Raw genomic sequence first — 24,803 nt, 5'->3', positions numbered from 1 at the left:
GCATAACGCAATATGATATATGCAGCCTCAATGACAGAATGAACGGACGTATATGTATAGGCAGTTATAGCAACCAGGGTATAACTGCCTATATACGTCCGTTCAAGCCAGGGTATTTTTTATAATTTTTTTCTGTTTGTATACTTGAGTATTACAGATGTTTTCTTTAATATCCTTAGTTCTGTTATCGATATTAACTTCGGAGGTCGCGCGCGGACTCATGGTCAGCAGTTACCTTTTTTTCCCGATATTTTAAATTCTGGAAACATCAGATGCTGCGCTGCTTAGTATCCTCCTGTCCCTGCATATTTTAAGAGAAGTGTATATTTGCACATCGTTTAGTGTAGTTAGTGTCCTTTTATACTCATATGCGGTGTGTCTCTTGCGGTGTGTCTATACTCTTTTTACATCAATAATTTTATAATGTCGAACAAGATAAGTTAATTTACGCATTTATTTTAATTGAAAATAAGTAAATTGTGATAAAAGAAGTCGACATTTTTTTTAGTGATAGGATCACTAAAAAACTAACTAACTACTCGATTATTGAAATAACCGACATCACTCGATTATGAACGAGCGATGCAAGTGACGAGTATCAAGCGACGAAAGCAAGCGATCCTAGAATGAAATAAATTGAAATCCGATTTTAATGTGGCATACTCGATAAAAAGCCGAACGAATTTTCTACATACATTGCAGGTAGCAAATTTATACGACGCCCTATATATTTATCCGTTGCGTATCTGAGAGACAAAATTTTTCGACCTACATCGACAATGCTTTGAAATAAACTAAATCAAGCGAATCGCTCGTCGTTTGCTACTTGCCATTCGTCACCGAAAGAATCTGTACCCTGCGGACGCAACTTACTGCTTGGCGCTTGGCGTTAACGAGTACTTACAACAAGCGGCGGACGAAAAACCGTATTTTTAAATACGAGCGATATTTTGTTCGAGCGATCGCTCGGTTATTGCAATCGGTTGATACTCGAGTACTCGATTATTGAAATTAATCGGTTTTTCCCATCACTAATTTTTTTTATTAAATAAGTATTATTTTTTAGATGTACTTATGTATAAGACAGAGCAAAGACGATTGCAACAGATCATGCAAACCTGTTTGAACGAAGATGACGAATTAACTACTGAACATGCGACGATGACAAGGAAGAAGGAGAAGTGGATATTATCGAAAGGCAAGCGCCCGAATTTAATTCTGATACAGGAGAATAAATTTCAGATTCTGAAGCACTGAATACAATATTACCCGAGTATCGGCACAGAATTGTGATAGGTGGAAAAACAGATCAACTAGTTACTCTTGTGTACAGTGTCACAATTTTGTATGTTTTGAGCACAATGTTCTGTATTCACTCTTCTACAAATGTACTGTATTCACTGTTCTACGGATTGATTTTTTCATTATCATTTATTTTTGTTTTTGAATAATATTTATTAGTATGTGTTTTTGCGTGTTTTATGTTATATATTTTATGTTTATGTTTGCTATTTGTAATGAAGCAAGTCAATAAAGATTTTCTAATTTGATTATCATATTATTTTATGTCTTTACACCGCTAGCAATGCTTAAGACCTCTTGAATTTAGCATGCGGACTCACAGCGCTTTCAGATGGAGCGGAGCGTCCGCGACGGACCGTCCGACGTATTTTTTCAAGATAGTCGTCGGACGAAATCATCCGGACGGAGCATACGCGACCCATGTGAAATTGTTCATAAAATATAAACTCATGGTACTTGCTCGAAGTGGCGGACAGTCCGCTCCATCTGAAAGCGATGTCAGAGTCCGCGCGTGACCTATCATGTAAAAAATAAAGCGTGACCGCCGAAAGGTTAATGTTTATAAGGGGGGTATATATAGTATAGGGGGCTGTATCGTTAGTCTTTAACGTTGTTTTTTTTTTAAATTTGGTATAGAGTATCCAATGCAGCATAATACGACTTTAGGACAATAGTCACCAAAACCCTCATCATATTAAAAAATTTCATCAAAATCTCCTTGAAAAATTAGTGTTTTCAACACAACCATGACATGTGTAGTGTGCAGAGGTCTACTACTAATTCACCCAAGCATTATTACATGATGATGCTTTAAAAAGTCTCTTTACTTTTTAAGAGGTAAAACCGACTCCCCTTAGTACAACGAAAACAACTAATGCCAAGAAGAAGAATACTTATGTATAACATTCTTTATTCGAGTATCTCCAAAGGAAGGAGAAAAGACAGTATTGGTAGGAAAAAACAGAAGGTCTTAGATATTGAAAAGGTAGCATAGGACACCTGATGAAAAAATAAAAAAAGTTCCAATGCATGACACGCAATAGTATACACCAAGCCAAACATACCAAGTACCACAAGATCCTTTTACTATTTCCCATATGTATAAAAATATTTTGACACAGTGTAGATATACAGGGTGTCCCAGAAATAAGTGCAAATATTTTAAGGGGTGGTAGATCTCGATAAAAGAAACATATTTTCTCTTTATCGTTTTTCAAATAAGTCCAAAATAACGGAGTTATTTTACTTTGAAAATTTCCAAAAAAAATATTTTTTGCTAAAATTTTGAGAACCACTGGATCTTTTCTGGATTTTCTTTCTTGCAAATTTAATCTAACACCTATGTTGCCATATTATCAAGAAATTATGTTTTTTAACTAAAAACAAAAAAAAATCCAAAAAATTTTTCAAAAAATTTCGAATTTTTAAAAAAAATTTTTCGCAAAAAACTATACTACCAGTTAAAATATTTGCACTTATTTCTGGGACATCCTGTATATGTGTAAATATATTATATATTTTTTAAATCACAATATATTTTGGCAACAATTATGTATTATAACTACTTTTAATTCTTAACTCTACGAAGTAACGTGTAATTTTTAGATATAATAGAGAACAACGGCATACGGTCGAGTCGGCCGCTGCTGGCACGTATATGTAGACGTAAAGAGTCTTTTACCTGTATAAAAAATAAAAAATATAAGAAATACGCATGCGTACGTAAACGTTTACGTGTTTCTAGGCCAACTCGACCGTATACCGTTGTTCTCTAATAAGAGAAAAAATAAATATCTGAGCTTAACAAACGTAGATTAGATTTCGGAAATTTAAAATTCATGAAATTTGTCATGTAACTGTCCCTGTATTTAATGTCATTCACAATATTGTGCACAAACACAACAGGCATTATATTCCTTCCAACAGCCAAAGACACAAAGTTGTATGTTTTCAACATTGACAGATATCAAACCATATATACCGGGTGCGTCTCAAAAATGGCTCACCCCTATAACTTTTTTATTTGTTTTAGATAATACAACGAGACTTAGTATGTAGGTGTTTTAAATGACACTCTCGATTTTTTTTATTTATTCGGTAGAAAATGACACTCTGAATAGAATGACATATTATATGTCAACTTTTGACATTTTCGCATATGGTTTATTTGAAATTTTAACATGAGGTTTATTACGACAATTTAACTCGAAATACCAAGTGTGTGGTATCAAATTATTCGTAAAAAATGTTTTTTTCAAATATGCTAATGAGCCACTCTTGTTCCGTATGAAAAAATTGAGAAAATGATTGCAGTGATTGATTAAAAAATTAGTGTTTTTAACACAACCATGGCACTCTAGATTGAAATTTAAAATACGATTTTTTTAAAGCGAAAATGTCAACAGTTGACATACGATATGACATTCTATGCAGGGTGTCATTTTCTATCGAATAAAGTATAAATATACCGAGGGTGCCATTTTAAAATCAAAAGTTGTAGTCATTTCCGGTGAAACAAGGAGTGACCAAAATCAATAATTACGCCAATCAATCCTAATATATGTCATATACTAACATACCAAATCTCGTTTTTTTATATAAAAAATAAAAAATTTATAGGGGTGAGCCATTTTTGTGACGCACCGGGTATAATAGAAATGGTTGTTACGAACAAACATATATCTGAGAAATTTCTTTTGCACTCTTTCTATGGACTCTAGAGTACACTACGGCCGTTTGAGATCAGATTACCGCAACATACTCTAAGAATGGCCTCACAAGAGCATTATAAAGTCTTATAAATGTGGACATCTCCGACTGATTAACGTTTATGCGCATGCAGAACTGCGAAATTAAGGGATAACAAACGGCAACATTGTTGGGTATGCGAATTGACTAGTCACAGTGACTACAAGTCAGTGATTGTGTATCCCCAATAAATAAAAGTCAGAAGATGTTTTTTTTTTGTATAACCGGAAAATATAATTAAATTAAAATATTAGGTTTGGAAAACGTTATGGATAGTTGAAATAGTAATGATGTATTTCCACAAGAATGGCGTGTACAAAGATTTATTAAACTTGGTTAAGTAGAAGTCGTTGAAAAACGAATTGCATTTTTAAAACAGACAACATTCGTTCAAACATAGCAAAATTAATACATACCTGCCGTGGATACGTTCGCTGACCCGCTAGATTGGTCTTGCGGTTGCTGAAAAGTAATTTAAGTTTTAAATACTTTTAAGCCGCATATAAATATGCCGAGGCAAGTACAAGACAAACCCGTAACGAGTATGAAACGAGGCTACAGCAAATTCTTTCCAAAAAGCGTACTAATATGCCGAGACGAGTCAACCTCAAGCGGAATTCGTCATATTATAGCCTCGAGCCGAGCGATTTAGCCTCGAGCAGAGTCCCTGCCCAGTCGAACGGCGTTGTCTCGCGGCTATCCATTTTCAGTGGAGCCTTTGGCGAACCCACAAAATTCTTCATAGGGCTATGCGATACTGAGGCAGTATCGATATTTTGGTATCGGTTGTATTGAATATAAAGTATCGATACTTTAAAATATTGATAAATATATTAAAGTATTATTCGATACCATTCAATATTTTAAAAAACGAATTAATAAATTTAAGTATACTGTGTTTTTTAATTGGATTAGGATCGAAAAAAATCAACAGCAGTCCTTTGTTTTAAATTTGTCGACGTTTCGCAAAATTTATTTGCATCTTCAGGACACTACAAAGATAAGAGAGCAAAATACAATAAAAAAAATTAAAAATTTAACAAACAACTTAAAACACATATCAGTGGAATTCCACACATATACAATTGGTAAAACTACCCTAATGTTAACAATTAAATAAAATATATGTATATGTTATAAATTTAAGATCGCTTGTAAATAAAAATAATAAGGGATAAGGCCAGAATATAATCAGGATATTTTCTTATTCGCATTTAAAGAAAAAAATCGACGTTGGTGGCTCTGTTTTCTACAAAAAACTACCAGGATCAGAACTAAATCAGCCATCAAACGATCTCAAATTACTAAAAGCACTTGGAAGAAAATGATAAAATACTTAACCTAGGGTTGGCAACTTTGAAAATAAAAAATAGGGGCGAAAGGATAAAAAGAGGCACAGGCGAAACCTTTTTGAAACGTCGCTCAAATGTCGAGAATTTACCAAAAAGTTATATAAACGGTGCCATTAATATTTAAAACAAACAAAAATATTTATACTCAAAACATATTAAAATAAAGCAAACCATTGGCAACAAAACTTTTTTTCAAGACATAAACTAACAGTAAGTAAACATAAAATTGCATAAAAGACACAGATTAACAATTCTTTAAAGCATTGTGGCGATAAACAAATATTTTTTATATTTTGAAGTTGGTATGCAACAAAGTTTTCAATACGTGAGAGAAAAGAGGACAATCAGATCAAAAAGAGGACTGTTTCTGGAATAGTGGACGGTTGGGAACCCTATCTTAACCCCCTGTAGCTACGAATCAAAGCAGAATTGGATTGGTTGATATAAAAAATAAATCTTATTTTTACGTGAGGAACTTCCCCACGAGAGATGGAACATGTTTTTTGAAACACCCTGTATATGTTTGTTTAATTTCAAAATAGGTAAAAAAACAAGCCAGATAAATTAAAGGAATTCATGATAAATTTAAATTATATTCGGACTGTTTACATTAAAAAAAACTGGAGAACGCCGACTGAGATACCTGGAGATAACGGCATGGCAGCGGCGGCGGCGGAGCCTTCTGCCAGTGCCGTTTTTTTTTGAGTCTTTAATTATTTTATTCAATAATATATTTTGTATGTGGTTTGTATATCTATAAATTTTTTAAATAGAGTAAGAGCGCTTTCAGATGGTATGGACCGTACGCGCAGAGCGTCCGCACGGATGTTTTTTCAAGATAGCTCATCCGGACGGAGCATACGCGACCCAGGTGAAATTGTTCATAAAAGCTCATGGTATTTGCTCGAAGTCGCGGACGGTCCGTCGCGGACGCTCCGTTCCATCTGAAAGCGCTGTAAGATAAGACCTAATTCGACTTTATTTATTTAAAAAATTAGAAATTTAAGTAATTAAGATTTAAATTATTAATTTAAAAATCTACATTTAAATGTCAATAACTAACCTGGAACATATATTGTAAATAATATATATGCATTTCTTCATTTCTAAAGTTGTATATTTTTTCAAGGTATTCAATTCGCCACATTATTATTCTATGGCTTTCCATCATTGCAGCACGCTTATTAATAATTTTTAAAATATTATTATGTATATAATTTTAAATCTAATTCCCAGTTTTTTAAACCTTCGCCGTAATGTGCTTTCTGAACAGGGTTTTTTTAAAGCTCGGAGAGTTTTTTTTTAATTATTTCTATGGCGGGAACTTTATTATTTTCATATTTGCCATAAATTAAGTTTCTTAGTAGTCTGGATAGTTCAAATTTCTGGATTTTTCTATATCGAATCGTTCCTTTCTTTGTCGATTCCCTTTATTTATGAGAGTACCGTAAGGAACTTCTGAGAGCATGGCCACCTTTTTCAACACACTCGATTTGCCTCTCTTATCTTCTATGTATCCTATATGTAAAGAAGCTTGTTTTACATCTTTAATTCCGTTCAGCAGAAATAGCGCATAATTTACGTTTGAGCCGTTAATAACTCGACGAAAAGTTCATTACGTTTATTCATTTTTCATAAAATTTTCATGTTTTTATAAAAGAAATCACTAATAAATCTTTGTATATGAGATTTACCTACTTTGGCTAACTTACCTATACTATTTTAGAGAAGACAAAATTGCATCTTTCTAGTTAGGATGCATTATTAACATTATTACAAATAAAGGAAAGAATATTTATTTTTATATAAAAATGGGTTGTGGAATCCGAGCCCCTTGAGACTCGAGGCACTTGTTCCGCGGAGCCGCGGTGTATACGCCACTGGTTAAATAGACGCCCCAATCCTTTTGATGGTTCGCCAAAGGCTCCGGAAAAAACGGAGACAACGCCGTCCGGCTGGGCATAGGCTCGGCTCGAAGCTCAGACCCCGTCCAAATATGACGAGTCAACCTCAAATCCGCTTGAGGTTGACTCGTCTCGGGTGTCTCTCGCACTCGTCTCGACATATTTATACGCAGCTTTAGATATTCTAATACCAATTAAAAAGCACCAATTACATTTACAAACAAAATAAATATACAGGGTGATTCCTGTAAGTTCGTCATGCTTTGGGGGAATGATGGGGGACGTCGTAATATTAATTTTGATATAGCACACTATGGGTCGAAAATGCCTCTTACGCAAGGATACAGGGTGTTAAAATTTTTGAAAAATTAATGATATTCTTTAATAGTTTTTTAACAGTTGAAGGTATCGTTATAAAATTTTATTATAGAGGTCTACCTAACAGAGACACTTTAAAAGTAAAAAGAAGAGGTGTTAGTTTCAACCAATTTTTATCAGTGGCGTACTATTTTTTTTGCAAAAATGACCCGATGCGTATCACATCTACGCCACTGGTTGAAATTAGAACCTTTTCTTCTTACATTTAAAGTGTCCCTGTTAGGTAGACTCCTATAATATAATTTTATAACGATACCTTCAACTGTTAAAAAACTATTAAAGAATATCTTTAATTTTTCAAAAAATTTAACACCCTGTATCTTACGTAAGAGGCATTTCCGACCCATAGTGTGTTATATCAAAATTAATATTTCGACGTCCTCTATCTTTCCCCGAAAGCATGACCGACTTACAGGAATCACCCTGTATATTTGATATCAATTAAAGTTTTAGTTACGTGATCGAGGGCGATTCGATTTTTAAATTCATTGTTGCCAACCATAGATATATTTCGGCGCCGGGCTGACTAACTGGAATTTAAATTTCGCGCTAGGGACAGGTGATTGCTCTGCTGTAAAAAATGTCAAGTTGCCGCATTGATTTATTTATTTCCTTACATTGTCATGCGTTTTGTTGACACTTTAGTTTTGTATTACGAGTTTTTGATTTTGCGAGTTGCATTTTAATTAAAACGCCGGACTCTGAACACAATTCTTCATCCAATGGAGTCTTTAATAATTGACGACGGGACCGAGCTTTCTCTAGGCCGTATTACAAATTTGAAGGTAAATTTTTGCAAATAACTTTTAAATAACTATTCCAAATGAAACGAAATTCTACACAAAAGTACAACTTACGCCTCTTCAAAAAAGTATAATACAACTTTTGTATAAAATCATCTGAGGAAATAATAAACTAATCGAAAAAAGTTAAGGATATTGTGTTTTCGCTGGGAAGAATTTTTTTCAGAAAATATGTGTTAAAACTATTAATACCTATGTCGTTTGTGTTTAAAAAAAATACTGTTTATAAACATAAAAAATTGTACCCAAACAAATAAAAAGCATTATCATCAAAAATGTACATTTAATTTTTGTTTAGAATAAAATTTGTTTGCGTGTTGCTAAGCGGCAGTTTGCGATATTGTGGTTATTCTGTCATCGATATGAACAGACGTCATTTAACAATAGAGGAAGCAAATCAAGCCATTTGGTTCTTGGCGAAGCGCGGCAGATGGATGTGACTGATCGATGTGGCAGATGGATGTGGCTGATCGATGTGGCTGATCGATTTAAAGTCACATAAAGTGTAATTTCTAGGCTTAAAAACCGATTTAATGAGACTGAATCTGCCGTGGAGAGGCATAGGGGGGGTCGACGAAGGTCGACAAATGCTAGGGAGGACCGAAGCAGAGAAGAACAATCGTAGAGAAGCGACAAAAACCGTCGGCACTATTGAAGTGAGGGGGACCAAATTTTGTGACCTTCAAATTGAGGTACGTGAGAGATCGCCGGTTTATTACACTGAAAGAAATTCAATGAAGGCAAAAGAAATGAAAAAAGATATACTACACTGATAAAAAATGTGTTTAGTAAAAAGTATATTAAAAATATGTAGGAATAATTTTGAATAATAACTATCTTTTAACATTTTACGGGTTTCCGCGATTTGTCGATTTACCGCGTTCAACACTATCTTTTAGGGATATTCCTTATTTTTATATATTTGATAATATTGTTAGCTTTCAAATTAATATTTGAAAAAACTGGATGTTTTTTTTAAATCAAATGATAAATAAAACAATTTTAAGAAATTTCTCAGCTGTTATCAGAAGCGTTAAAACAAACGACAAAGAAAATAATAGTATTAATTTTTTAATGATATCAAATTAGTTTTCCATATAAGTGAGACTAAACAAGACGAAATGAAAAATAATGGATTTAATCTGAAGATTTTCTAATTTAATTTTTTATCAAAATATGTTAACATTACGCACATTTGTAGTAGGTTACCTAAGTAACCTAATCGGTTAATAAAGTTTGATAATAAAACGCATACTAAGGTTTCATAAACTGGTTTTATTAAAACAAATGTTTATTAGGGGGGTACTCAATATAACAATATGATAAATCTGAAATTAGTAGTAAAAGTTCTACATCGATTTTTTTTATTTTTTTTATTTATTCGGTAGAAAATGACACTCTGAATAGAATGACATATTATATGTCAACTTTTGACATTTTCGCATATGGTTTATTTGAAATTTTAACATGAGGTTTATTACGACAATTTAACTCGAAATACCAAGTGTGTGGTATCAAATTATTCGTAAAAAATGTTTTTTTCAAATATGCTAATGAGCCACTCTTGTTCCGTATGAAAAAATTGAGAAAATGATTGCAGTGATTGATTAAAAAATTAGTGTTTTTAACACAACCATGGCACTCTAGATTGAAATTTAAAATACGATTTTAGTAAAAGTTCTACATATACATATACATTTTTTTTAATTTAAATGTCAAAATATACCTTTATCATATTGATCCATTTTCTTTTGTTACTTCCTGGTCAACAGTATTTTGAAATCGTCGAACTATACGTTTTTGATATTTAAAAGACAAATAATTAAACTACTCAAAATGCAATTCTGTATTATCCAAAAGTTATTTTGCCGATTCCGTTCAATTGTTAACTTTATTTTCAAAACCGGGAAGAAAATAAGGCACAATCATGTAAGTACTTCTTTTGTTTGGTGAACATTATAGTTTTATGAAAAAATAGTAATTTTTTACATTGAAAAACATGTCGATTTTACTAAAATAACAAAGTCAAAACTTAACAAACTATATTTAAAATGAATTTACATATTTTGCTAAAATTTTTCGATGGATAATTTGTTCTACCATCGGTACCAATCACTTACTTTATTTTATTATTTTAGCTCAAAAACTTTGAAGGAACCTATTCATAAGAAGGATTTTAATTTAAAAGCGAACAACCTGCATCTATATTAAGTTTTAATAATATTTAGTTCTGAAAGTTAGTTCTTTCTTTAAATACGATTATAATAAGTAAGGATAAAAGTAAGTAAGGATAAAAGATAGATAGTTAATTCAAAAAGATTATTTACGCAAATAAAAAAATAGTAAGATTTCAGGACTTTAGCATTAACAATGGCAACGCTGCCCGTGTGTTACACAACCCTTTACCATGAAGATCATATGAAAAAGACTTTAATTCTGTTTTCGCTGAGACAAGCATTATTGTTAACTTCGTTAATTCTCATTGTATTTGTATTCAGTTAGAGCTTTGTTGTCGAGCTGTAAACACGTATTTCTCCACTTGTTAAATTAAATTTATAAATAAATCTTTTTTAAAAACGGGTTGTTTGAATCCAATAAGTTAAGTGGCGCAGTCGGTAGGATTGTCGAAAACGTTTTGCATCGAGCATCGTTGTTCAATTTCAATTGATTAATCGGCAATCGAACAAGTGATCGATAACTTTATTGTGCGTACAGACATTTTACTATCCATCGAGGAAGTGTACAAGACCAGTGAGGGGATCAATCACGGGAATAGGAACCAAAATTGTCCTATTTCACAGAGATCGATAGGTTTTGAGAAGGACCCACATCGCCTGATCATCCATTGTTCTCTATAGACGGAATGAAGAACAACTTGGCATTTCTTATGTAAGTAGTGCAATTCTTAAGCTATATATGTCAGTGGAAGATATTTTAAATTCTTTAGAAAGATTAAATTTAACGCCTTCGGCAAACTCTAACTCAAATTTAAATATAAGTAATCAAACTAATACACCTAATATTAATTTAGAAAAAATCAATCACATTAAAAGAATGTCTCAATTCAAACCAGAATACCTTAATTGTGTACCTGTTTTCAACGGTAATCCAAGTGAATTGAATAGGTTTTTAGCTATATGCAAGTCATTGATTGATACTTTCTATGATATTGCTAATCCTCAATGTTTTCAAAATATTTATTTGCTAAATAGTTTGATAGGTAAACTTAGTGGTAATGCTAAATTGATTGTTAACGTGCAAAATGTCACAAATTGGGATCAATTAAAAGATGTTTTGTATCGAAACTTCGCCGACAGACGCGACGAAGCTTGCTTAAATCGGGATTTAGTAATGTTGAGACAGAATCCGAACGAATCTGCTCAAGATTTCTATGATAGATGTTTAGAAATATTAAATTTATTATGTAGTTACGTAGACGCACACGAAACTACATTAGCCGCTTCTACTAAGCGCGATTTATATAAAAAATTAGCTCTTAAGACTTTCTTATCGGGACTTAGGGAACCCTTAGGTAATACAATACGCTGTATGCGACCTAAAGATCTTACTGAGGCAATTCAATTAGTTCTTGAAGAAAATAATATTAAATATTTTCAGGGAAATAGTTTCTCACAAAATAAACCTCAAAATTTTAAACAAAATCAGCAAAACTCTAAACCACAACAACATTTTAATAATTTTAGACCTAATTTTAATACTCAGCCTAGACATAATTTTGATAATTTTAATCAACAACCACATAATTTTAATCCTAAACCATTCCCGTCACAGCCAATTAATATCAGACCCAATCCTAATTATGTACCTCCTAGACAGTTCACAAACGCAGAAGTTTTTGGCCAGCAAAATAGAAATGTATTTAAACCCGATCCATCGAAACCTCTACCAAAACCGACACCGATGAGTATCTCTACTCGTCAAACGTATAAACCAAATTTTGGGCCAACTAAATCTAATTTCTTTAAACCATCAGGACCGCGTAATTTTATATCAGAAGAACTTTTTAATACACAGTGTTCATCAGTAAATAATTCGAGTGAGTTAACTGATCAAAGTAATTATGAATATTCTGATCAATATGATTACCAAAACTTCGATCAACCAGAGTATGATTACGAGGGACATTTAGAAACTACCGAATCGAATGACGAAAATTTTACGGAAGCTCCTCCTACAACAGAACCAGAATAGAACCAGAAATTATTTCTTTAAATGCATCTAGTTCTAGTGAACTATCTTATATTATTTTTCCCGAATTTGACATTAAAATTTTAATCGATAGTGGCTCTACAAAATCATTTATAGATCCTGACATTGCAGAAAAGTATTTTCCAAATTTAATTAAAAACGATCCATTTATTGTTTCTACAGTTTTCCAAAAATCGGCACACAAGTACAGTGCGACAATACCGCCTTCTAAAATTTTTAATATGCCTAACCAGATTCCTTTAAAATTCTTTCTTTTTAAATTTCACAATACATTTCACGGACTTTTAGGTTTAGATAACTTAAAACTATTACAAGCACAATTAGATTTTTCAAACGGATTTTTAATAACACCCTATACCAAAATTAAATTAAAATATTATAACACAAATAATAATTTAAATTTAATAACAATTTTCCCACGTTCTGAACAGGTTATAAAAGTAAAAACTTCGATTAGAAATGGAGAAATTATACTCCCACATCAGAAAATACATAACTGTGAAATTCCAGAATGCCTAACTGTAGCAAAAAATGGTGAAGCTATAACGACAATTTTAAATAATACTACACAAAAATTAACATTAGATTTTTCGAAACCTATTAACGTAGAAAAATTTTATCATAAAGATATACAACAAATTATCTTAAACAATTTTGATGATTCTGAAAAACAAAATCTCGATCTTTCTAAATTACGAGTTAACCATTTAAACAGCGAAGAAAGGCATAGTATTTTAAAAATTTGTAAGGAATTTTCTGATATTTTCTATAATGAACACCAACCTTTGACCTTTACAAGTAAGATTAAACATAGGATAAAAACATCTGATGAAGTTCCCGTCTACACTAAATCGTACAGATATCCTTTTATACACCGAAAAGAGGTAACTGAACAGATGAAGAAGATGTTGGAACAAAATATAATAAGACCAAGCAATTCTCCCTGGTCTTCACCAATTTGGGTAGTCCCAAAAAAGCTTGATGCTTCTGGGAAGCAAAAATGGCGAGTGGTGGTGGACTATAGGAAGCTTAATGAAAAAACCATCAACGACAAATACCCTTTGCCAAACATAACCGATTTACTGGACAAGTTAGGAAGGTGCCAGTACTTTACAACGTTGGACTTGGCGAGTGGTTTTCATCAAATTGAGATGGAAGATGAGGACATTCAGAAAACCGCCTTCAACACCGAACATGGTCATTACGAATACCTTAGAATGCCGTTTGGACTTAAGAACGCGCCAGCGACATTCCAACGTGTAATGGACAACATTTTACGGGGCATACAAAACGAGAAATGTTTAACTTATCTAGATGATATAATTGTATTTTCAACATCTTTACAGGAACATTTAGATAGCTTAAAGTGTGTATTTAAAAGACTAAGAGAGTCCAACTTTAAGATTCAATTGGACAAGTCGGAATTTCTCAAAAAGGAAGTAGCGTATTTGGGTCACATCGTGACACCCGATGGTGTTAAGCCCAACCCCGATAAAATCAAAGCCATAAAGAAATTTCCAATTCCAAGAACAACAAAAGAGATAAAAGGCTTTCTAGGTTTATTAGGGTACTATCGAAGGTTCATAAAGGACTTCGCTAAACTTTCCAAGCCGCTAACGAAGTGTCTAAAGAAAGGTGCAAAAATTGTACATAACGAAGAATTTCTATCATGCTTCGAAGCCTGTAAGAATGTACTGATTAATGAACCAATACTCCAGTATCCAGATTTTTCAAGACCTTTTAACCTGACAACGGACGCTAGTAACGTAGCAATTCGAGCAGTACTTTCCCAAGGTACAATTGGTCAAGATCTACCAGTGGCGTACGCATCAAGAACGCTTAATGAGTCCGAACAGAATTATTCTGTTATCGAAAAGGAGTTGTTAGCAACTGTGTGGGCGACTAAATATTTTAGGCCTTACCTTTATGGACGACAATTTAACATCATTACGAACCACAAACCACAGTGGCTATTTTCGTTAAAAGATCTAAATTCAAAATTATTGCGTTGGAGGATAAAGTTGGAAGAATACGACTATAAAATATTTTACAAGAAGGGAAAGCTTAACACAAATGCAGATGCACTTTCCCGTGTAGAAATTCATACAAAAGAAACCGAATTTTGGGAACAATTAGACGATATTATTAGTGAATATAACCAAACGAAAAGAGGCTTATTTGACAAACCAACGACGTCCCAACAGATAGAACCACCAATAGACTTGTATACCGATACTCTGCCAGATGTACCAGTACACGAAGATATTGTAGACAATACCGATAACGTATCTATGTTAGTACAACCAGATATCGAGAACGAACTAGCAAACAATCAAGAAGAGAAGGATGACGTCAACACAATCCATTCAAACGACGAACAAGATCCTATTGTAGGAATTCCAATTTGCGAATCACCTGTAAATTTTGGCGCAAATCAAATAATTATTAGTGAAGTGTTACACTCTCCTACAAAACCTAAAATTAAAATTCTTTTCGAGAAAAACGTAGATTTCTTGTTCAGCTCTCAAAAGATAATTTTGAAAACGATATACTAAAATTTGTTAAAGAATTTGTCTTACCCGAAAAAATGTATTATTTGTATTTCGAAAATCCAAATAATTTTGAACCCTTTGTGAAGTAATCCGTAAAAATTTTAAATGGCCTTCTATACAATTTAAACGATGTACGATTAAGCTTATTGATGTTGTAACTAAAAATGATATACAGGATGTCATAAAAAATTATCACTAAGGAAAAAGTAATCACAGAGGCATAGACGAGACAGAACAAAAAAATTAAATCAAAATACTATTGGCCGAATTTAAAAGCTCTATACAAAGTTACATTAATGATTGTGAAATGTCAACTTAGTAAATATGAGAGAAACCCTGTAAAAATCCCTATAAACATAACCCCAACACCAACCAAACCTCTCCAAATTGTACACCTAGATACCTATACTTATGAGAAAACCAAATTTTTAACTATAATAGACAGTTTTTGAAATATGCGCAAGCGTATTATCTAAACTCTTTGACAGCTAGTGATATTGTTAATAAGCTAGTGATATTGTTAATAATCTATTAATATATTTTTCACATCATGGGATTCCATCGCAAATTATATTAGATAACGGTACAGAGTTCAAAAATTCAGTCGTTACACAGTTATTTGAATTGCATAAGATAAAAACACATTTCTGCTCTCCAAACCACCCACAATCGAACGGTATGGTTGAAAGACTACACTCTACTCTTTCTGAACATATTCGGTTATTAAATAACAAAGGTTTTCAAACAACACCTGTAAGCCAGAAAATCACTTACGCAATTTTAGCATACAATCATACAATACATTCGGTAACAAATTTAAAACCAATTGACATCATAAACGGTCATGTTTCTTCCGATGATCCATTTGACATCGATATTAATAAAATTTTAATTACCGGTTATATTGAAAGTCACAAAGAAAAATCGAAAATCTTATACTCTAAATTAAACGAAAAATTAATAAATCACAAAGAATCTGTCGCAAATAAAATTAATAAAGATCGCGATGACCCTGAATTATTATTCAAGGAAGGACAAAAAGCTTATCCTAAGAAATTTGTAAGACAGAAAAACTCTGACAAATTCCACAAACCAGTAAACTTAGACTCAGTTGATTTACCAAGAAAAACAGCAACAAGTAAAACACGTGGAAAAATACATTTAAGTAATTTAAAACGTCCTCTGAAACATAGATATAGTTTTAATAATTAGTTCTCATATTTATTTTCAGAATCATAACATCAGGACTTTGTCTCGGACAAGAAAAAATTCTCTTGAAACAGTTAAATGACAACCCCGGTATAATTCCGATAAAACTTGGAACGGCAAAATTACGGCAAAGCTCATTTACGCTGATTCATTATTATGACTTAAATCCTTTAATATTAGAAATAAATACGCTTAATATAAAAAGTAATAATTTAACTTTGTTAATATACCAAAATAAAAATTATACATTTGATTCAATTAACTATTTAAATATTTTAAACGTTTTACAAGAGCGAGTAAATTCAGAAATAAATCAGATCATACCACGATCTGATAGAATAAAGCGAGGCTTAATAAATGCTTTAGGGTCAGTATTTAAAACTATCAGTGGAAATTTAGACGCATCCGATGGCGAAAGATACAACACATTAATAAATAATCTACAAACCAATCAAAAGAATTTGGCGGAAAATATTTTGAAACAAAATTCTTTATCGCTCAAGTGATAAATAAATTTAATTCTACTGTTAAACAAATTTTACACAACGAAAAACTTTTGGAATTTAAAATCAATCAAATAGAACAAATAGTTCAAGGGGCAGTTTATAGAGAAAATTCGATGTTTATTAAAGACACACTCATTCAATTAATAAATATTTATGAAATTGTCGATAATGTTCTACAAGATATCGAAAATTCTATTGCTTTCTCTAAGTCAGGAATATTTCATTCCAGTATTGTGAAAACTGAAGATCTATTCAATGAACTAATTAATATTCAAAATATTGTTGGAATCCATAAAATGCCGTTAAACGTTACATTTGAAAATATTCTCATATACGAAAAAATTATTGAAGTTGAGTACTAATTATTAAATAATAGAATTTCATATTTATTCAAAATTCCATTAACCTTTAAAGAAAATTTTGATTATTTTCATCTTTATTCAGTACCAGTATTTGTAAAGAGTTTGTTTAAGGTTGTAATAGCTAAAAATAAATTTTTATTAAAAAACAAATTGCACTACATCTTTCAAACCAACAAATGCCATGATATCCGAGACCAGCTGTTTATCTGCGACGAGTCCGATGTCAAAGAGAAGTCAAAGACCATGATTCCTGTGCCGTACAGCTGTTAGATGAAATTCAAAACCTATCGCAGTGCCATCAAATTGAAGCACAAATTTCCCACTCATTCTCAAAACAATTAAGTTCATCGAATAACTGGATATACGTGACGCCCTTTGAAGAAATTATAAATTTGAAATGTCTTCAGCAAGAAGAAAGTGTACGCATAATTGGAACGTATTTATTAGAAATACCGTCGAACTGCCAAGTGAAAACAAACAATGAACTGATAACCAATAGTCAAAAAACCATAAAATTTAAAACACAACCTTTTCTGTTTTCGGATTTTCACGAAAATACATTTTTTATACATTCGGTCAATCTTAGTGCCCATATAGACAATGTAAACCTGGACCGAATTGTATAAATTAAAATCAGAAATAAAAGACAATAAACCACAATTAGTTTTCGAAAAAGTATCGGCAATTCCAAGTGCGTGGACAATGGGTATATACGTTCTGCTTTTCATCGTCTGTATCTACGTTGCCTGGAAGAAATGGAACACACCTACACCACAAAAGAGGGATGTAGCACTAGAAGATGTTCGACTACCCTAGCCAAGCTGTGTATTCGAATCTTAGGGGGAGGTGTTACACAACCCTTTACCATGAAGATCATATGAAAAAGACTTTAATTCTGTTTTCGCTGAGACAAGCATTATTGTTAACTTCGTTAATTCTCATTGTATTTGTATTCAGTTAGAGCTTTGTTGTCGAGCTGTAAACACGTATTTCTCCACTTGTTAAATTAAATTTAAAAATAAATCTTTTTTAAAAACGGGTTGTTTGAATCCAATAAGTTAAGTCGTGTTCCGAAAATTCGTTGAGATGACAGTTGGCCGTTTTACCTCCCACTCCAAATTTTTAGGCGGGATTCGTTTTGTCGCTTCTCTACGGTTGTTCTTCTCTGACCGAAGCTTACTGAGAGGAGCTAGGATGGATCCTGCAAGAAACTACACGTTGCACAGCCAGGACCTTTTGGCTGCCAGCAGAGTACGTATAACCCATCGGACGGTCTTAAATCAATTAAAAAAAGCAGGTTTACATTGCTATAGGCTAATAAGACGCCCTCCGTTGACCGCGAGAGTCAGATTGAGGTCATAAAGCTCAACGTTTGCTCTGGTGTAATGAAAGAGCTAACTGGAATGATAAGTGGCATACTGCGATGTTCAGCGATAAAAGCCGCTTTTGTCTTCGTACTGACAGACGCACAGTTCATGTGTGGAGAATAAGAAATACAAGACTTAACGACCGATATGTTCAAGAAGGGCATCTCTTTGGAATTAGAGGTGTAATGTGTGGGGTAGAATTTTCTACGGAGGTCGAACGGAATTGTATGTCTGTGAAGGTACAATGACAGGTGAAATTTATGCTCACGACATCATTGGAGGATCACGGAGGGCGTCTTATGTTTTTTAGCAATGTAAACCTGCTTTTTTTAATCGATTTAAGACCGTCCGAGGGGTAATACGTAACCTGCTGGCAGCCAAAAGGTCCTGGCTGAGCAACGTGTAGTTTCTTGCAGGATCCATCCTAGCTCCTCTCATTAAGCTTCGATCCTCCCTAGCATTTGTACTCTCCCTATGCCTCTCCATGACAGATCCAGTCTCATTAAATCGGTTTTAAGTCTAGATATTACACTTTAGGTGATTTTAAGTCGATCAGCCACATCGATCTGTCGCGCACCGCCAAGAAGCAAAACAATGGCTTGATTTGCTTCCTCTACCGTTAAATGACGTCTGTTCATATTATCGATGATCTTTAAATAAGAATACTAAGAAAAAAGCATAATGCTATTCATGTATTCATGCATGGGCGGAAAAAGGACTCTAGAGTGGAGATCCTTGACAGTTCTGTTTGACGATTCATTTGACACATTTGAATTTGATTTGAAATTTTGTGGATTTGTTAGTCTTTACGGAGCTTATTTTATGTTATTTATTATTTATTCTACTACTGATAGTTGTATAAACGTAGTAAATCTAGATGGAAATTGTGGCAGAACTTAAATTAACAGTGGCACTATCGCGATTTATCGAAAAAGACTCTAAATTAGTTGGTTGTGTAGCGTGCGGTAGATCTCGGCAAAAGTCGAGTGAAGTAATGGAACAATTTTTCGCTAGTAAGTGACTCTATAATATACATACGTGTAGTAAACCGATCATTTATGAAATTCTCTTAAATTAACTAAATTATATATTTTTCTTGCATTTTAGCTTTTATTTACTACTTGTCAAAGATCAGATGTCAAAGAATTTAGATACGTTAATTTGACATACCTGCTTCAGTAGCGTATCGGATGTATGTGTTAATGAATACTGATTACTACATACTTATCTATTTTTATTAGAATTTTTATAACAATTTTAATAACTACCAACATTTATTCCCAACGTAAAATAAAACAACAAATTATTGAGTCTACCCCACATCTACCCTACATATATTTTTATAGGTATTAATTGCTATAACACATTTTTTCTAAAAAAATATCCTTAACTTTTTTAGATTAGTTTATTTGACCTTTTGAAAATTAACATTGGATTTCCTATGTCCCGTGTTCTGACGCACCACACGGTACGCTAAAGCTTGTCACTCACTTGTCGGAAACGAAACGAAACAAACAAAAGGGAAAAAAGAGCGCACACTATGCCGAACGGATTCCGTTCGGCGTAGTGGGCGCGCCTAGCTTGAAATGTATCTTTTTCTTTCGGCCGCAATTTCTTCCATTCAGTTCGTTGCGATTCGTTTCCGACAAGTAAGAGCTTCACAAGACATCCGGCGAGCGGCGGCGGTTGTTTAACCGGTGCGTTTTTTAAAATCCTGAAAAGCAGGCTTTCAAAGTTTTATCGTATGAAAATCCGATTGGAAACATGCTCATACAACTCTATGCAAGATATAATGAAGCTCCAAACAGTTGGAAGACAGCCCCTCCTCTTGTAGAAGCACTAGATTATGTTACTCGAATATTGGAATAAGTAAGGGTCCTTCCAAATCGTCCCTGTTATTTATTCACTCTGGAAGATCAGATTACACCTATTAAGGTAGAATATATGAATTTAAGAAAGGAGACTAACAATGAACAAAGTTTTATGAATCTTGCAAAGGAAGAATGGCCAAACAGTGTATTTATTTATACAGATGGCTCAAAAGATCAAGACGGGAAGGTTGGAGTGGGGGTATTCTAAGTCAGCGAACTAAGACACTTAGGTCGAATGCCAGACTTTCATTCTATCTGTTCTGCAGAAGTTTATGCTATATACATTGCCCTACTTAAAATAGAACAATATAACATCGCCAAGGCAGACATATTCTCTGATTCATCAAGTGCCCGAAAGCAGATAAGCAAAACTGGAATAGACGCTGAAACAGACGAACTAACACTGGTCACAAGAAGGAAATTAATAAACAAAAGGGACGTACAATTAGCATGGATACCAAGTCATACCAACATTCATGGAAATGAGGAAGCAGACAAGTTGGTCAACGCTGGACGGCTCCTACCCTCCCATACATATATCCAGACCCAAAGCAGATTATAAAACCTTTATATGAAAAATAAAAAAATTCATATACAACAAATGGAAAGATAGATTTGTAACGATTGTTAGAACGAAAGGGAAAGAATATTGCACTACAGTTCAGCAGCCATACAGGTGATACTCCATACTTCATGGTTCAAACAATACAAATATACATAGGCCATACTCCATGGTTCAAACAATACAAATCCTTGACAAAGCAACAAATAACCACCATGTGTCGACTCAGATCAAACCATTGCTTATCCCCGTCACATCTCTATAAAATCAGAATCAACAGAGACAATTTGTGTCAGTGTGGAGAGGTTGCTGATGTCTTTCATTTGATAATTGCTTGTCCACATAATTATAATCACCAAAAAATATTATACTCCTATTTCGACAATGAGAGCAAAAACCGATTTCCCTGCATGACATCCTTTTCAAATTCAACAAGACAGAGCACATAAAACAAATCGCTTTGTTTTTGAATGTTAGTAATTTAAAACTCTAAATATTTACTAATAACAAGCCTAACATTAACCTTATAATCAAGAAAAAAAAATTAGTCGCAAATTTGAAATGTACCAGTCACATTTTCTTGAAATGCACAGTAATTATTGGGGCTTAGTACTCCTAGAGTGCATGCATAACTGAATAGTCGCAGAGCTTAAAGCAACATGTTTAATAGCCTCAATAATTGTTAGTCGTTAAGAAAGATAAATCAGTGAAAGTCTGTAAAACGTGATTACCCAGAAAAAAGAAAAGCAGAAAAGTACTTTGCCAGAATGGCCCTGGCAGCCTAGGCAACGCAACTCTCTCCTGTAAAGGAGAGTTTGAGAAGAAAGAAGAAGAAGAAAATCCTGAAATTGTTCAGGTCGAACTTAACAAAGCCAACCAGCATTTCTTATCTTTGATTAGCGTCATTTAAATGCTCTCTTTTTACAGATACATATATTATATGTATTTGTTTCGTGTAAATAACTCTCTGTGATTACAGAGTGTATTCTTCAAATTTCCCAAGTCCAAAATTTCCATACGTTTTATTATCTCTACAATACTTACGTCTATACTTTGAACCGCTGATTTTGCTTCCTCAAAGATCTGTACCATTACCGGGTCCCGTTCTCCGAAGTCTTCATTTTCGAATGAATGTTGTAGTGGCCTACTTTGTGTTTCTTTTGGTGGCGGTTGTATTGGAGCAAATGGCGATGTCCTGTGAAATACAAATGGAAATTAAAAAATAGCTTCCATCTTGCTTCGACCATGCTTTATTACTTCTAGCAAAGAACATTATACCAGCACACATATATGTATTCCACTATTTTTAAGGTTCGGAATGAAGCTTAAGAGTGAACACAGCAGAATAGCACTATAGCCCAGTCAAATTAGAGAAATCGGTGGAAAAAAATCCCACAGTTTTGAAAATGGTTTTAAATTATTTCTCTAAACTAGGTTAAATGTCACTTTTATGACTTTTTGCTTACATCTCGGAAAATATGACACCTAAGAAAAAATACCCTATACAGAAATTGAAGCTCAGAAAATTCTCTACAAAATTGGTTGAATGCATTTTTTCGTAGGTCTAACCTTTTAAAAAATACAGGGCTGACAAAATTAACACTATTTCTCATTTTCGCATTTAAAATCCAATTAAAGTCTAAATTTGTATGTATCGCTTACTTTTTTAATTCAGTAGGTGTTTCAAATTACTTTTTAATTTTGTACAATATCGAGTAATAATTATGAAATTTAAATTACAAAAATTCTATGTTATTAAAGAAAAGATGCTTTAATTTTCATTATAAATGAAGAATTTTATGAAGGTATTTCTTATTGTCGAAACAAAAATTAATTCAGCAACATAATAATTCACTATTATTTTATAAATGTATTATTATTTATTTTGTTTCTTTAATAATTATATTATGTACATAATGTCGGTTTTGATTCTTTTAATTACACAAAAATATAAAGCAAAATGAATTAACAGAAAACACTATCCATGTTAACAAATAACTGCGCAGTCAAGGAGTGATTTGTGTGAACGCATCACGTCTAAAATTTATAAAATCACAGTATACAGGGTGGGCCAATGGAAACTTTCCACGCCAAATTTTCTCGTTTAAAATTAAAATTTGGTAAAACGCTCGGACACGTCGATTTAGTTTTCGAGGGGGAAAAGAAAATATCATAAAATCACTTTCACACCTATAACACCCAAGGCGGGGGAGGTGCCACCCCTAAATTCTTAAATGGAAAGGGGGGCCGAGTGATACATGTGAAAGGTCTTTCAATTCCCTTTTTAATGATATAGATATCATGTACTTTCATTCAGTAGTTTTAGAGATTTATTGATTTAAAGTAGATTTTAATTTATCAGCTAAGTGGCTGAAAAAATCAGTTTTTATATTTCTTTCTTTCTCTGTATGTATTCTTTGGCAAACTAGGTATACTAAAAATTTCAACTAATCAATCTGCATCGATCCACGCCCAAAAATCTTTCAATTCGGAATAAGTGAAAAATGCTCAATTTTAACCGGGAAAATTTTTAGAAATTTTAAAAAATAATTTTTTTGAAGCTTTTTTATTTAAAAGCTTAATATTTAGTATACATAGTTTGCCAAAAAATACATACAGAGAGAGAAAAAAATAAAAACCGTTTTTTTCACTACTTTGCTGATAAATTTAAAAAATCTATTTTAAATCAATAAATCTCTAAAACTACTGAACGAAAGTACATGATATCTATATCATTAAAAAGGGAATCGAAAGACCTTTTACATGAGGTATCACTCGGCCCCCCTTTCCATTTAAGAATTTAGGGGTGGCGCCGCCCCCGCCTTTGAGGTTATAGGTGTGAAAGTGATTTTATGATATTTTCTTTTCCCCCTCGAAAACTAAATCGACGTGTCCGGGCGTTTTTTCAAATTTTAATTTTAAACGAGAAAAATTGGGGTGGAAAGTTTCCATTGACCCACCCTGTAAACTAAAAGTTATACTTACTATTTGAAAAATCATATCGTACTTTTTCAACGCTATTTGAACGATAAACGTCCAATGAAAAGAAATGTTTTTGTATGGACTTGGAATATGCCATTTGATTTAGTACCCAAATTTTTGAAGGGCACAGTTCGGAGAATTTTGTTTTTGAGCTTTATTTTTATACATAGAATGTTTTTCGGTAGATGTCATAGTTTCCGAGATATAAGCGAAAAAGTGAAGAAATTGACATTTAACTCCTCCCCACTCCTCGAGCTCATCGTCTGTCTTCGGGGACTTTTGACACATATCAGCTCAAGTCTAGAGGAATCGTTTAAAACCATTTTCAAAACCGAGGGAATTTTTTCCACCGATAGGCCTTTTTTTAACTAATTTGACTGGGGTACTATGTATATTTACATTTTAAAAAAAGCACTGTCTATCTATAAAATTATTTAGATATTTTAAGAAACCGCAATTTAATGTACCTCCTTTTAAAAACAAAATCTCCTTCTTCTGCGAATATTCTTTCAGACGATCTCACCCTGTTTGGTGTAGGAGTACGTCCTGGCGTAGTCACTGGAATTCTGGATTGAATGGCGGGTGATCCTACACGCATTTCTTCTGCAGCTTGATATATATTAAACTCATCACCAAAATCTGCAACATATTACGTCTAAAGTAATTTGTGTTCCG

At 33.1% G+C, this 24,803-nt stretch overlaps 1 protein-coding gene across 1 annotated transcript in view; it reads right to left on the bottom strand.

Moving 5' to 3' along the window:
* The window catches only part of LOC115874949, a 229,193-nt gene that overhangs the window by 161,386 nt on the left and 43,004 nt on the right, over positions 1-24,803 (bottom strand). Inside the window, exons 7-9 of the mRNA XM_030890257.1 lie at positions 24,596-24,767; positions 22,191-22,341; positions 4,467-4,512 (exon numbers count right to left, since the gene is read on the bottom strand). Coding sequence (XP_030746117.1) covers positions 4,467-4,512; positions 22,191-22,341; positions 24,596-24,767 — 369 coding nt within the window. The remainder of the gene's footprint in view (positions 1-4,466; positions 4,513-22,190; positions 22,342-24,595; positions 24,768-24,803) is intronic.

Source organism: Sitophilus oryzae, unplaced genomic scaffold (assembly GCF_002938485.1).
Source record: "Sitophilus oryzae breed Bouriz unplaced genomic scaffold, Soryzae_2.0 scaffold_1307_pilon_pilon, whole genome shotgun sequence".
NCBI classification, from domain to species: Eukaryota; Metazoa; Arthropoda; class Insecta; order Coleoptera; family Curculionidae; genus Sitophilus; species Sitophilus oryzae.
This window is presented reverse-complemented; position numbering and strand designations above follow the sequence as displayed.